Below are 14,397 nucleotides of genomic sequence, written 5' to 3' on the forward strand. Positions count from 1 at the left end.
GATAATTATGAAGAGTTTAAGTATAGCCAATTTGAATTTGTGATCTGTATATTTTAGTTTAGTATATCATCAACACCACAGGCCTTTTTGGGCTGGAGGGTTTGTATTTTGTCCTGTAACTCATTCAATGTAATTAGGGGATCCAGTGTGTTCTGGTAGTCTTTAATAGCTGATTCTAAGTTTTGCAAATTATCATGTAAATGTACATTTGTTTGCTCTTGGTTATATGTTATATATGTTATTTGTTTATTTTGTATTTTTTTATGCACAATACCCCACAATGTCAAAGTGGAATTATGCTTATCAACATTTTTACAAATGTATAAAACATTTGCTGAAATGTCTTGAGTCAATAAGTATTTAACCCCTTTGTTATGGCTATTATAAATAAGTTCAGGAGTAAACGTGCTGAAATGTCTTGAGTCAATAAGTATTTAACCCCTTTGTTATGGCTATTATAAATAAGTTCAGGAGTAAACATGCTGAAATGTCTTGAGTCAATAAGTATTTAACCCCTTTGTTATGGCTATTATAAATAAGTTCAGGAGTAAACGCGCTGAAATGTCTTGAGTCAATAAGTATTTAACCCCTTTGTTATGGCCTAAACAAGTTCATTAGTAAACATGTGCTTAACATGTCACATAGTAAGTAGTATGGACTCACTCTGTTGGCAATAATAGTGTTTAAACATCATCTCTGTACCCAACACATACAATTATCTGTAAGGTCCCTCAGTTGAGCATTCAACCACAAATACCAGGGAGGTTTTCCAATGCCTCGCAAAGATGGGCACCTATAGGTAGATGGGTATATATTTAAAAAAAAAACAGATATTGAATGTCTCTTTGAGCATGGTGAAGTTATTAATGACACTTTGGATGGTGCCTCAATACACCCAGCCACTACAAAGATACTGGTGTCCTTCCTAACTCATTTGCTGGAGAAGAAGGAAACCACTCAGGGATTTATATCACCATGAGGCCAATGATGACTTTAAAACAGTTATAGTTTTAATGTATGTGATAGGAGAAAACTAAGGATGGATCCACAATATTAACCTAATGGACAGAGTGAAAAGAAGGAAGCCTGTACAGAATAGAAATATTCCAAAAGTTGCATCCTGTTGTCAACAGGGCACTAACGTAATACTACAAAATAATGTGGCAAAGCAATTCACTTTTTGTCCTGAAATCAAAGTGTTACATTTGGTGCAAATCCAATACAACACATTACTGAGTACCACTCTCCAATTTTCAAGCATAGTGGTGGCTGCACCATGTTATGGGTATGCTTGTAATCATTAAGGACTGGGGAGTTTTTCAGGATAAAACAGAAAAGGAGCTAATCACAGTCAAAATCCTAGAGGAAAACCTGGTTCAGTCTGCTTTCCAGCAGACACAGAGATGAATTGAACTTTAAGCTGGACAATAACCTAAAACACAAGGCCAAATCTACACTGGAGTTACTTACCAAGAAGTCAGTGAATGTTCCTGAGTGGCCGAGTTACAGTTTTGACTTAAATTTACTGAAAATCTATGGCAAGACCTGAAAATGGTTGTCTAGCAATGATCAACAATCCATTTAAAAGAGCTTGAAGCATTTTGAAAATAATAATTGGCAAGTGTTGCGCAATCCAGGTGTTGAAAGCTCTTAGAGTCTTACACAGAAAGACTCACAGCTGTAATCACTGCCAAAGGTGCTTCTGAAAAGTATTGACTCATGGGTGTGAATACTTAAGTAAATTTGATATTTCTGCATTTCATTTTCAATAACTTTGAAAACATTTCTAAAAACATGTTTTCACTTTGGCATTATGGGGTATTGTGTAGATTGTTGATAAAAACAATGAATTCAGGATGCAACACAACAATATGTGGAATAAGTCAAGAGGTATCAACACTTTCTGAAGGCACTGTACAGTATATGGCCAAACAGATTGGTGAATAGGTTTATCCATACATTTTGGATAGATAGCTTTCATGTTGTTGTCTATTTAGTGTGTTCCAATTTTCCCAGATGTGATTCATACATGTTACATCACATTGAGCTGTTTTCTGACATGGTAGTCCTTATTTTTCTTAATGTATTTCTGTACTGTTCTAGTGTTTACCCATACTGAAGGCATACGTTCTGGTTTTCTGGGTCTCTGAGTTTTTTGTTGGATTGGATTCTACATACATTTTGGGGCATTCTTCAATAAACCATTTCTCAAAAAACGTAGCTGATAGGTCAAATATGCTGTTAAGTCTTCCTACTGCTACGTTTACACCTTCTTTATTGCAGGGAAACATTTTGTCCAGGAAGTTGTCTAGGAGGGAATGGATTTATTGTTGGCCAATAGTTTTTTGGCAGGTTTCTTTCTACACTACCCTCCTTCCATCTATAGCATTTCTTATTAAAATCATGCAGTTTGTTCGGCTTCGATACCTCATGATTGTGTATTGCTCTTTTCAAGTAGATTGTGATTTTGCTGTGATCTGACAGAGGTGTCAGTGGGCTGACTGTGACCGCTCTGAGAGACTCTGGGTCGAGTTCAGTGATAAAGTAGTCCACAGTACTACAACCAAGGGATGAGCCGTAGGTGTACCTACCATAAGTGTCTCCTCAAAGCCTACCATTGACTATGAATAGTCCCAGCATATGCCAGAGCTGCAAAAGTTGAGACCCAATTTTGTGTGTTGTTTTGACATAGTTGTATCTAGATGCTTGTCCCCCTGTGTGCTAAGGGAGTCATGTTCTTGCCCATTTCTGGTGTTGAGGTCACCACAGACTAGTACATGTTCCTGTGCCTGGAAAAGGTTGATATTGGTCTTCATTAAAGTGTGGGGATTCTAGTGGTGGATATACAGTATGTAGCACACAGGAAGACATCTTTCTCTGTTGAAATTATTTCCTTTTCATTTGTAGCCAAATGTAAAACGTTCCTATTTTGATTAATTTAATGGAGTGGGTTAAGTCTGATCTATACCAAATTAGCATACCCCCTGAGTCGCTTCCCTGTGTAACACTTGGTAGTTTAGTAGATGAGACTACCAGCTCTCTGTAACCTAGAGGGAAACCAGTGGGTCAATCTCGTTTATAACATGTTTCTTGCAGGATGTACATTTCTGTACTTCTCATTTATTTTGTGAAGTCTGTTTTCGCTTTTTTAGGCCAAAAGCAGATGACTTCAGACCTTGTATATTCCAGAATGAGATCTTGTGTTCCATTGTGACGAGTGGTGTTATTTGTATGATTTAGGCTCGCACCATGACAGTAGGTTTGAGCAAAGCATGATGAGCATCTGATACATGCCTCTTAGGTCAAAGGATGGGGCTTGGGTGGGTGTAGTGTTGAGGGTTGGGTTTGTTGCTCAGCTCAGCTCACCGCCTGGGCATCTGTCTCTCTCTTTCTCTCGCACCAGGGTGTTTTGCAGTTCATGTGTGTGCGTGCATGTGTGCGTGTGTGTTTCTATCATCCGTGTAGTCTACAGACGCTGATAAACCTTGGCTGGATACGGGTTCATAGTTATGTGAGGTCAGCACCTAGAGGAGCATAGCAGTGTGTGTGCGTATGTGCGTACATTGCTAACATGCGTGCATCCGTGTGTGTGTGTACTTTCCCGGGCTTGCATTTGTGCTTTACTCTGCTACTGATGAATTCATAGTGTGTGTGTGTGTGTGTGTGTGTTCCAGAGAGCTGTTGTGTTGTAAATGAACCAGATATTGTTTTCCTCTTGTTACAATGTTGAAATTGGCCTTACAATGGGGATCAGTCTGCCCTTGTGTTGCCTGTTAGACAAAGGTATTGTAGAAGTAAATGAACAGTACTCTGTCCTCCTAGGATCATTCGTCATTCAGACGGCTGATGCGATACGCAACCATTCACACAACAACGCAAATGTGCACATGCTGCTGGGAGCCAAGACACAGACATACAGTATATAGAATTTAGCTCACCCCTGAGTGCAGTTGGAGTGACAGGGATGACACTCGTTGTTGGCCTCGGCATATTTAAAGATGAAGCTGTTGGCCCCTTGAAGGCCGTCGGGACACTTCTCCACACAGTTAGGACCATCTTTAAAGTGGAGACACTTCACACAGTGATCCGGACCCTGAGAGAGACAGAGATAAAGTGAGGGAGAGACAGAGGGGAAGGAAGATAAATATTAGAGATGTGATAGTAATAGGAAATGAGAGCAAGCAAGGACAGGGGAGAAAGGAAGAGTGAGAGAAACAGAGAGATAACAGAGAGATATGAGACAGAGAGAGATAGAGAGAGAGAAAAAAAATGGGGAGCAAGAGAGAAGGAGAGAGAGAAAGAGGGATAAAGACGAGCGATAGTAGAGGAGAGAAGATTGTGGGAGTGAGGAAAGGAGGAAGACGAGACACATAAAACACCAGCAAGTAGAGCTGGAGATAATAACCATCCCTCACAGCACACACAATGACCATAACAATCAGCACAGACACGATTTATGAGGTTAATATGGGCTAGAAGAGGCAAGGGAAGGGAGGAAGGGGAGGGGCAGGGTAGGGGAGGGAATAGAGGGAGGCAGCTGAAGGGGCCTCACTGTATGGGTCTGTAAGGGTATCAATACAGGCAACAGAGAGAGCTCAACAGGGAACAATATCCCTTAAGGTGCAGAACAGAACAGAAATAAATACATATGCATCGTTATGTGGAGGCGTTTTGTGCAAATGTGCACATATGTACGAGTGTGTCTGAGAGGATGTGTGTGTAAGTGCTCGTGTGTGTGTGTGTGTACTGTAGGCATAAATATGCAAATTAAGTACCTTCACAGTTATAACAATGAAGCTGGTACTCAATTAGTTGTCTTATGAGTGTTATACCCGTGGCGTTGAAAGGCAAATGCTTTACTATAGCCAGTAACCTCATCTCACAACCAAACTAATTTGTTTGAGACTGCAGCAAACACAGTGCATCATGGTCTACCACAACATACTGCACCCCTGTTGCCAAAACACCCCCTGTAAATACATCTCCCTTATTGGGAAACGATAATGATGGCATGGCAACGACAGCTACTCTTCCTTAGTGATGTTGTCCATCGTTGTATCACTAGCTAGCGCCCAACAGTGTACACCATGCACATCATCCCCATAAGAGAGAGAGAGATTGACAGGGAGAGAGACAGAGAGAGTGTGAGAGAGCGAGAGAGAGAGAGAGAACAATTGCCCTCAGATTACACAGAACATAAAAAAAACATATTTTGTGTGAACTCCCATCTATTCAGTTAAATACCACAGTGTGCCATCGCAGCAGCAAGATTTGTGACCTGTTGTCACAAGAAAAGGGTAGCCAGGGTTGTAAATACAACCCATTATTTATGTGTATTTATTTTATTTATTTTCCCTTTTGTAAAATATTTACACATTGTTACAACACAACACAGCCCTATTATAACATTTGAAATGTCTGTATTATTTTGAAACTTGTGTGACTGTAATGTTTACTGTTCATTTCTGATGGTTTATTATCTATTTCACTTGCTTTGGCAATGTTTCCCATGCGAATAAAGCCCTTTGAATTGAATTGAGGGAGAGAGCAAGAGAGCTGCATGTTAATCAATTAGCAGGCTGTGACAGTCCATCTGGGCCAGAGGGGCCATCTGAACAACATATGGCCAGAGGAGAGGAGGAGGAGAGCTGGAGGAGAGGCCAGGGAGTAGACACATGCTGAATCCAAAATCAAGCCTTACGTTAGCCTAGAAAAACATGGGTTCACGCATCATGGTAGAACTTAGCCTCTCTCTCTCAACCGCCTACCCTATCAGTGTGACTGATATTATTACAAACTCAAAGCATAACAGGAGCACAATGTGGAATATAATGTCATTGCCATGGCTTCTGTTGTCATAACATGATTGATGTAATCCATTTGTTTACCTCCTGTACTCTCGTTTCCATCAGAGAATAACGCTAAGCCTGAACCTGACAGGTGGGAACAACAGTAAAGCTCTAGGATCATGTATAGTAAGTAAGTCATGGTGCTCAAATTACACCTCATTCCCTATTTAGTCCCCATGGGCCCCTTTAAAAAGTAGCGCACTATATAGAGTGCAATTTGGTTGGCAAAAATATGTTCAGGAAGTTATTTGAATTTGATAATAGCTAGTAGACTGCATGAGGCAAACGACTAACCCCAGTTCAGAGTTAGGTTTGAATGTAACATCTCAACATCTCTCTCTTTCTATTTTAGATTGGCTCAGAGCAGGCCTATGAACATGACATACACTACATGGCCAATAGTGCGTGGGCACCTGCTCGTCGAACATCTCATTCCAAAATCATGGGCATTAATATGGAGTTGGTCCTCCCTTTGATGCTCTACTCTTCTGGGAAGGCTTTCCACTAGATGTTGGAACATTGCTGCAGGGACTTGCTTCCATTCAGCCACAAAAGCGTTAGTGAGGTCGACACTGATTTTGGGTGATTAGGCCTGGCTCACAGTCGGCATTCCAATTCATCCCAAAGGTTTTCGATTGGGTTGACGTCAGGGCTCTGTGCATGCCAGTCAAGTTCTTCCACACTGATCTCGACAAACCATTTCTTTATGGACCTCACTTTGTGCACAAGGACATTGTCATGCTGAAACAGGAAAGGGCCTTCCCCTAACTATTGCCACAAAGCTGGAAGCACAGAATTGTCTAGAATGTCATTGTATGCTGTAGCGTTAAGATTTCCCTTCACTGTAACTAAGGGGCCCGAACTATGAAAAACAGCCCCAGACCATTATTCCTCCTCCAAACTTTACAGTTGGCACTATGCATTGGGGCAGGTAGCGTTCTCCTGGCATTCGCCAAACCCAGATTCGTCCATCGGACTGCCAGATGGTGTAGCGTGATTCATCACTCCAGAGAACACATTTCCACTGATCCGGAGTCCAATGGTGGCGAGCTTTACACCACTCCAGCCGATGCTTGGCATTGCACATGGTGACCTCAGGCCTGTGTGCGGCTGCTCAGCCATTGAAACCCATTTGATGAAGCTCCCGACAAACAGTTATTGTGCTGACGTTGCTTCTAGAGGCAGTTTGGAACTCGGTAGTGAGTGTTGCAACCGAGGACAGACAATTTTTATGCGCAACGGGCTTTAGCACTCTTCTGTGAGCTTGGATGGCCTACCCCTTTGCGGCTGAGCCGTTTCCACTTCACATTAACAGCACTTCCAGTTGACCGGGACAGCTCTAGTAGGGTTGAAATTCTACGAATTGACTTGTTGGAACGGTGGCATCCTATGACGGTGCCACGTTGAAAGTAATTGAGTTCTTGCGGAAGGCCATTTTACTGCCAATGTCTGTCTATGGAGATTGAATGGCTGTGTGCTCAATTTTATACACCTGTCAGCAACGGGTGTGGTTGAAATAGTTGAATCCACTAATTTGAAGGGGTGTATCACCATCTCTTTTTCTCTGTTTAAGATTTACTAAGAGCACTGTGGACGAATGTTAACATCTCAACATATCTCCATCTCTCTCCAACTGTCTTTTTTAGATTGGCTAAGAGCAGGCCTATGAACATATCTCTCTCTCTCGCTCGCTCTCTGTTTTAGATTGGTTCATTGCAGGCCCATGACATTATCAGTTCTAATAAGGGAAGAGCCAAATAATCAAACCCTGCACCAGCTAATCTAGCCTTAATAACAATGGGCACATACCCTGGTGTAACCCAAACACCTTGTGGTTCTTACTTTGGCCTGTCTGTTGCGAGAGAAAAATTACGTATTTACGTAAATTATGCATACCCTTAACACTACTATTACTACTATGAATGTTGTTGCTATCTTTTGTCCAATTAACAATCACCTACAGTGCATTTGGAAAGTATTCAGACTCTTTCCCCTTTTCCACATTTTGTTCCTTTACAGCCTTATTCTAAAATTGAACAAATACATTTTTCCTCATCCATCTACACACAATAACCCATAACGACAAAGCGAAAACAGGCTTTTGGAATTTTAAGTAAAGGGTCTGAATATGAATGTGATATTTCAGTTCTTGAGTTTTTATACGTTTGCAAACATTTCTGAAAACTTGTTTTTGCTGTGTCATTATGGGGTAATGTGTGTAGATTGATGAGAAAAAATTATATTTAATTAATTTTAGAATAAGGCTGTAACATGACAAAATGTGGAAAAAAGGGGTCTGAATAGGGGGGGCAGGGTAGCCTAGTGGTTAGAGCGTTGGACTAGTAACCGAAAGGTTGCAAGTTCAAATCCCCGAGCTGACAAGGTACAAATCTGTCGTTCTGCCCCTGAACAGGCAGTTAACCCACTGTTTCTAGGCCGTCATTGAAAATAAGAATTTGTTCTTAACTGACTTGCTTAGTTAAATAAAAAATAAAATACTTTCCGAAAGCACTGTATATTGGCAAATGCATTTCATTTAAAACTTCACATTTCTCTAGTAGTAAACTCTTCTGCGTTCTTAAAGATTTTTTTCCGGTCCTTTGAGTATTCTTCTGCTAAGTCTGCCCTCAGAGGGTGCTCTGGCTGGGGGTCGTTCACCAACACCTATTGTTTATAAACAATTCCAGCAAAATGGTCGGTGCCGATACATTTTGGTTTAGGTTGCTAGACGTTCACGTCATATGCCTAACAAACCGACCAACCTGCTGGCCAACCTGTCTGATTTGTCTCAATGTTCTACGACTCCACAGAGATGGAAGATAAGTCTCTAGTCCACAGTAATACTCATCCGTGTGTGTGTGTGTGTGTGTGTGTGAGAGAGCTTGAGTACATTGTGTGACTGAATAAACAATAAAGAGCACAGGAGGAACAGAGAGCAGAGAGAAGGGAGCAGAGAGAAGGGAGCAGAGAGAAGGGAGAAGGGAGAAGGGAGAAGAGAGCAGAGAGAAGGGAGAAGGGAGCAGAGAGTAGAGCGAAGGGAGAAGGGAACAGCGAGAAGAGAGATGGGAGAAGGGAACAGAGAGAAGATAGAAGAGACAAGGGAGCAGAGAGAAGAGAGATGGGGAGAAGAGAGAAGGGAGCAGAGAGAAAAGAGGAGAAGAGACAAGAGAGACGGGAGAAGAGAGACGAGAGAGCAGAAGAGAAGAGAAGGGAGGCGAGAGAAGATAGCAGAGAGAAGAGAGGAGAGAAGAGACAAAGGAGCAGAGAGGAGAAAGAAGAGAGACGGGATCAGAGAGATGAGAGAAGAGAGAAAGAGGCAGAGAGCAGGGATGGAGGTTGTGAATGAATATCTTGTCTAGACTGGAGATGAAGGACAAAGAGCATCATCACACAGCCTGAGACAAGCGGAGAGTCAACAGGGACACACACATCATGTACGCAAACTCACAAACAGATATATGGAAGCACACAATCACGTACGTACACACTCACTCAGGTCCGCACACGTGTGCACTCTTTCACACACACACACACACACGCACACACACACACACACACACACACACACACAGTTTGTTGTAAACACATGCCACTTTCCCTATAAGTTAACATGAAATAAAATATATTGTGAAGCTCGCAGACACACTTTAACTGACAATACAATTAATCATGATTCAAGGGCAATAGAAGACATTGAATGCATCCCAAATGGTACTATATTCCCTATGTAGTGTACTACTTTTAACCAGGGCACATAGGGCTCTGGTCAAAAGTAGTGCACTATGTAGGAAATATGGTGCTATTTGGGATGCAACTCTTGTTTGTGGTCACTAGTGATTTCAGTTTATGATGCACATCAGAGAGAAAAGCTTTAGAGAGATGTAATTAACTGGCAGTTTAAACACAATATGTAAACACAATATGAGGAATGTGTTTTATTTTTTTATTGTATTTTTTATCCCAGCCCCCGAAGGAGGCCTTTTGCCTTTTGGTAGGCCGTCATTGTAAATAAGAATTTGTTCTTAACTGACTTGCCTAGTTAAATAAAGATTAAATAAAAAATGGAAAAATAAATAAAAATGTTTTTGCTGATAGCGACTATTTGGAAGAAAGGTATTTCTACTGATAGTATAATGGCAGTGATAGGTGGATGCTGTTACCTACTGAACTGAGTTGGATGTCAATTATTTATTGTTATAACTATAGAATACATACACAGCAAATTATCCACTGTTACAAAAATAAATGAATTAACACGGTGAGTGTCAAATCAACACTGAAAGTGTTGAGTCTGTGGACCCAAATGGACACCAGAACAATGCTAAATGAACACACTGCATAGTGTATATCCCTATTCAAATATTTCCCAGAGTGCCTTGCCTTTCGAGTAAATTGCAGAGTTACCACCCATGACTGTATTTGTTAGTAACAGAAACATGGTTGTTGCATTCATCCATTTTCAGTGCTGTGAACTTCACCAAGTGAGATCCTAAGCTAATATTTCATCATAAAAATATATACATATGTCACACAATACCATACTTCTTTCAAAAGGCCTTATTTTGAGTTCCTCGTTTTACCCTTATACAGGGACCTGAAACTAACAAAACATCACTTTGAATCAAAACTATGCCCATCATTAATTTCCCAGCATGCTCTACAGCAGGTGAATTTTTTGGAATTGTTTGTTTCAATATCTATGTTTGTGCATGTACATTGATTGATTGATTAATCTTATTCTACACAAAGAGAAATCACATGTATTTTTCTCAACTAATCCAATCAGTTAGTTAGATTTTTTGCACCTTTTACTGAAATCTTTGTTCCAGCTTAATTGTCTTAGATAATACAACAAGTGTAGCCTTTAACGTGAAGTGTTTACTTATGAGCCCTTTCTCAACAATGCAAAGTTAAAAAGTAAGAAACATTTGCACAGAAATAAGAAATAGTAGCACAATAAAATAACAATATTACATACAAGGACTACCAAGTCAATGTGCAGGGCTACGAGGTAGTTGAGGTAGTAGGCACATGTAGGTAGAGGTAAAAGTGACTCGGCAATCAGGATAGATAATAAACAGAGTATCAGCAGTGTATGTGAAAGTGTGGGTTAGGTTTTTGGGTTAGGGTTAGATTAGGGAAACTATGATTTTGATTGGGACTGAAGTGTGTGTCCCTACAAGATTAGGTGTACAAGACTGTGCGTGTGTGTGTGTGTGTGTGCTGGAGTGTGTGGGTAGTATCCAGTGAGTGTGTGTGTGTGTGTGTGTGTGTGTGTGTGTGTGTGTGTGTGTGTGTGTGGGTAGTATCCAGTGAGTGTGTGTGTGTGTGTGTGCTGGAGTGTGTGGGTAGTATCCAGTGAGTGTGTGTGTGTGTGTGGGTAGTAGCCAGTGAGTGTGTGTGTGTGTGTGTGTGTGTGCTGGAGTGTACGGGTAGTATCCAGTGAGTGTGTGTGTGTGTGTGTATGTGTGTGCTGGAGTGTATGGGTAGTATCCAGTGAGTGTGCATCGAGCCGGTGTAAGAGAGTCAGTGCAAATAAAAAGGGGGTCAATGCAAATAGTCAGGGTAGTTAGGGCTTGGGGTATAAGCTGTTCAGGAGCCTTTTGGTTGCAGACTTGGCACTCCGGTACCGCTTGCCATGCGGTAGTAGAGAGAGCAGTCTATGACTTCGGTAGCTTGAGTCTTTTCCAATTTTTAGGGCCTTCTTAAAGAGATCCAGGACCTATAGAGATCCTGGATGGCAGGGAGCTCGGCCGCAGTGATGCGGTCAGATGCCAAGCAGTTGTTATACCAAGTGGTGATGCAGCCAGTCTAGATGCTCTCAATGTGTCAGCTGTAGACTTTGAGGATCTGAGGGCCCATGACAAATCTTTTCAGCCTTCTGAGGGGGAAGAAGCGTTGTCGTGCCATCTTCAAGACTGACTTGGTGTAGTTGGACCATAATAGGTCCTTAGTGATGTTGACACCGAGGAACTTGAAGCTCATGACCCGCTCCACTGTAGCCACATTGATGCGAATGGTGGCGTGCTCAGCCCTATGTTCCCTTTAGTCCACGATCAGCTCTTTTGTCTTGCTGACATTGAGGTTGTTGTCCTGGCACCACACTGCCTGGTCACTGACTTCCTCCCTATAGGCTGTATCATCGTCGTTGGTAGTCAGGCCTACGGCAAACTTAATGGTGTTGAATTTGTGCACAGCCACACTGTCATGGGTGAACAGGGAGTAAAGGAGGGGACTAAGCACACACCCCTGAGAGGCCCTCATGTTGAGGGTCAGCATGGCAGATGTGTTGTTGGAGTGTCTTATGGTGTTAAGCGTTGAGCTGTAGGAAATTAATAACATTCTCACGTAAGTGTTAATTTTGTCCAGGTAGGAAGTGGCAGTGTGGAGTGGAATATAGATTGCGTCATCTGTGGATCTGCTTGGGAGGTATGCGAGTTGGAGTGGGTACAGGGTGTCTGGTATGATGTTGTTGATGTGAGCCATGACCAGGTTACCTTGGCGTTCTTGGGTACAGGGACTATGGTGGTCTGCTTGAAACATGTAGGTATTACAGTTTGAGTCAGGGAGACACTGTCCGGCTGGTCAACACATGCTCTGAGTACGTGTCCTGGTAATCCGTCTGGCCCTGCAAATGTTAACCGGTTTAAAGGTCTTACTCGCATCGGGATCATTCAGTCATCCAGAACAGCCGGTGCTCTCATGCATGGTTCAGTGTTGCTAGCCTCGAAGCGAGCATAGAAGGCATTTAGGTTGTCTGCGTCAATCGGCAGCTCTTGGCTGGGTTTCCCTTTGTAATCCATGATAGTTTGCAAGTCCTGCCACATCCGACGAGCATCAGAGCCAGTGTAGTAGGATTTGATATGGCCCTGTATTGATGCTTTGCCTATTTGATGGTTCATCGGATGGCATAGAAGAGATTTCTTATAAGCGTAATACTTTCTTATTAGTGTCCCACTCCTTGAAAGCGGCAGCTCTAGTCTTTAGCTCAGTGCGGATATTACCTGTAATCCATTGCTTCTGGTTGGTATATGTACGTCGGTCACTGTGGGGACAATATTGATCATTGATGCACTTATTAATGAAGCCGGTGACTGATGTGGTACACTCAATGCCATCAGATGAATCCCGGAACATATTCCAGTCTGTAATAGCAAAACATTCCTGTAGCTTAGCATCCGCTTCACCTGCTTGAGTTTTGCTTGTGAGCAGGAATCAGGAGGAGAGAGTTATGGTCAGATTTGCCAAATGGAGGGCGAGGGAGAGATGTGTGTGGAGTAATAGTGATCTAGAGTAACATATTGAATTAGTGAATTAATGATTAATGAATGAATCAATAAATGTAAATGAACAAACAATGATATTGAACCAAACAATTTCAAAAATCGACCTGCAATAGGGCATGCTGGGAAATATGATAATGATAGGCGTGGATTACGTTCAAAGTGATGAGTATGAGTTTCAGGCCCCTCAATTAAGGTAAAACTACCTGAAAATAGGGTCTTGTGAAATATGTATGGCCTTATGTTAAATATATATATTTTTTAAGATAACATTCGCTTAGGACCGAAAATGGATGAATGCAACAACCAGGTCTCTGTCACTAACAAATAAAGTAATGGGTGGTAACTCTACAATTTACTTGAAAGGCAACGCACTATTGGAAATATTTGAATAAGGCTTTGTGTGGTACAGTGTGTTAACAGTGTGTTAATTTAAAAATATTCTGGTCTCTAAATGGGTCCACAGACTCAACACTTTCAGTGTTGATTAACACTGTGATTTTTATAAATGTTTTACACAATAATTGATGTGTATTATTCTGTCTGTTGGAATGTGCAGGAGTGAGGATAAGTTATTAGTGCATGTCATGAATGCTGGAGGATGTGTGTGTGTGTGTGTGTGTGTGTGTGTGTGTGTGTGTGTGCCAGCATGCATGGATGTGTGTGTGTTAGGCTGTGGGTGTTTCTCCAAATGCATGCTACCGTGCTTCGAGCAAAATGGAGCACCAGAGGATCAGATGAAAGTATGAAAAACGGAGCACGAAGGGCGTTTCTGGAATGTGCACTCCATTTGTACATATTTTGAAGCATGCATCAACGCTTCAGCGTAAAATATGCACAGAAATATGATGCAAAATGTCTTGAAATCAATGGCAGAGTTTAGCTGAAGCGAGAGAAAATAAACTCAGAATTCAGAATGAAATGTTGCCCATTGACATCTCATATGTTGCCTGATTACAATATTTCATCTTGATACGTTAGTAAGTACATGCTGTTTTACTGTTGGCCTTTTTACCTGCTTACAATTTTTGGAAAGTCGCTTGACTTTTTCCACATGTTATTACTTTACAACCTGAAATGTTTTTTTACCCTCATCAATCTATACACAATACCCCACAATGACAACGCAAAAACAGTTTTTAAATTATTTTGCAAATGTATAAAAAAATAAACAACTGAAATATCACATTTACATACAGTAAGTATTCAGACCCTTTACTCAGTACTTTGTTGAAGCACCTTTGGCAGCGATTACAGCCTAGAAT

General features: G+C 41.5%; 2 protein-coding genes across 2 annotated transcripts in view; both read right to left on the minus strand.

Moving 5' to 3' along the window:
- The window catches only part of LOC110502092 (receptor tyrosine-protein kinase erbB-4), a 108,021-nt gene that overhangs the window by 91,982 nt on the left and 1,642 nt on the right, over window positions 1–14,397 (minus strand). The window contains exon 2 of the mRNA XM_036959590.1: window positions 3,939–4,093. The gene's annotated coding sequence lies outside the window, so the exon portion shown is untranslated. The remainder of the gene's footprint in view (window positions 1–3,938; window positions 4,094–14,397) is intronic.
- The window catches only part of LOC118936582 (receptor tyrosine-protein kinase erbB-4-like), a 134,515-nt gene continuing 124,052 nt past the window's right edge, over window positions 3,935–14,397 (minus strand). The window contains exon 14 of the mRNA XM_036959591.1: window positions 3,935–4,093. Within this exon, the coding sequence (XP_036815486.1) occupies window positions 3,935–4,093 (159 nt within the window). The remainder of the gene's footprint in view (window positions 4,094–14,397) is intronic.

This window comes from Oncorhynchus mykiss, chromosome 22, assembly GCF_013265735.2.
Source record: "Oncorhynchus mykiss isolate Arlee chromosome 22, USDA_OmykA_1.1, whole genome shotgun sequence".
Taxonomy (NCBI): Eukaryota; Metazoa; Chordata; class Actinopteri; order Salmoniformes; family Salmonidae; genus Oncorhynchus; species Oncorhynchus mykiss.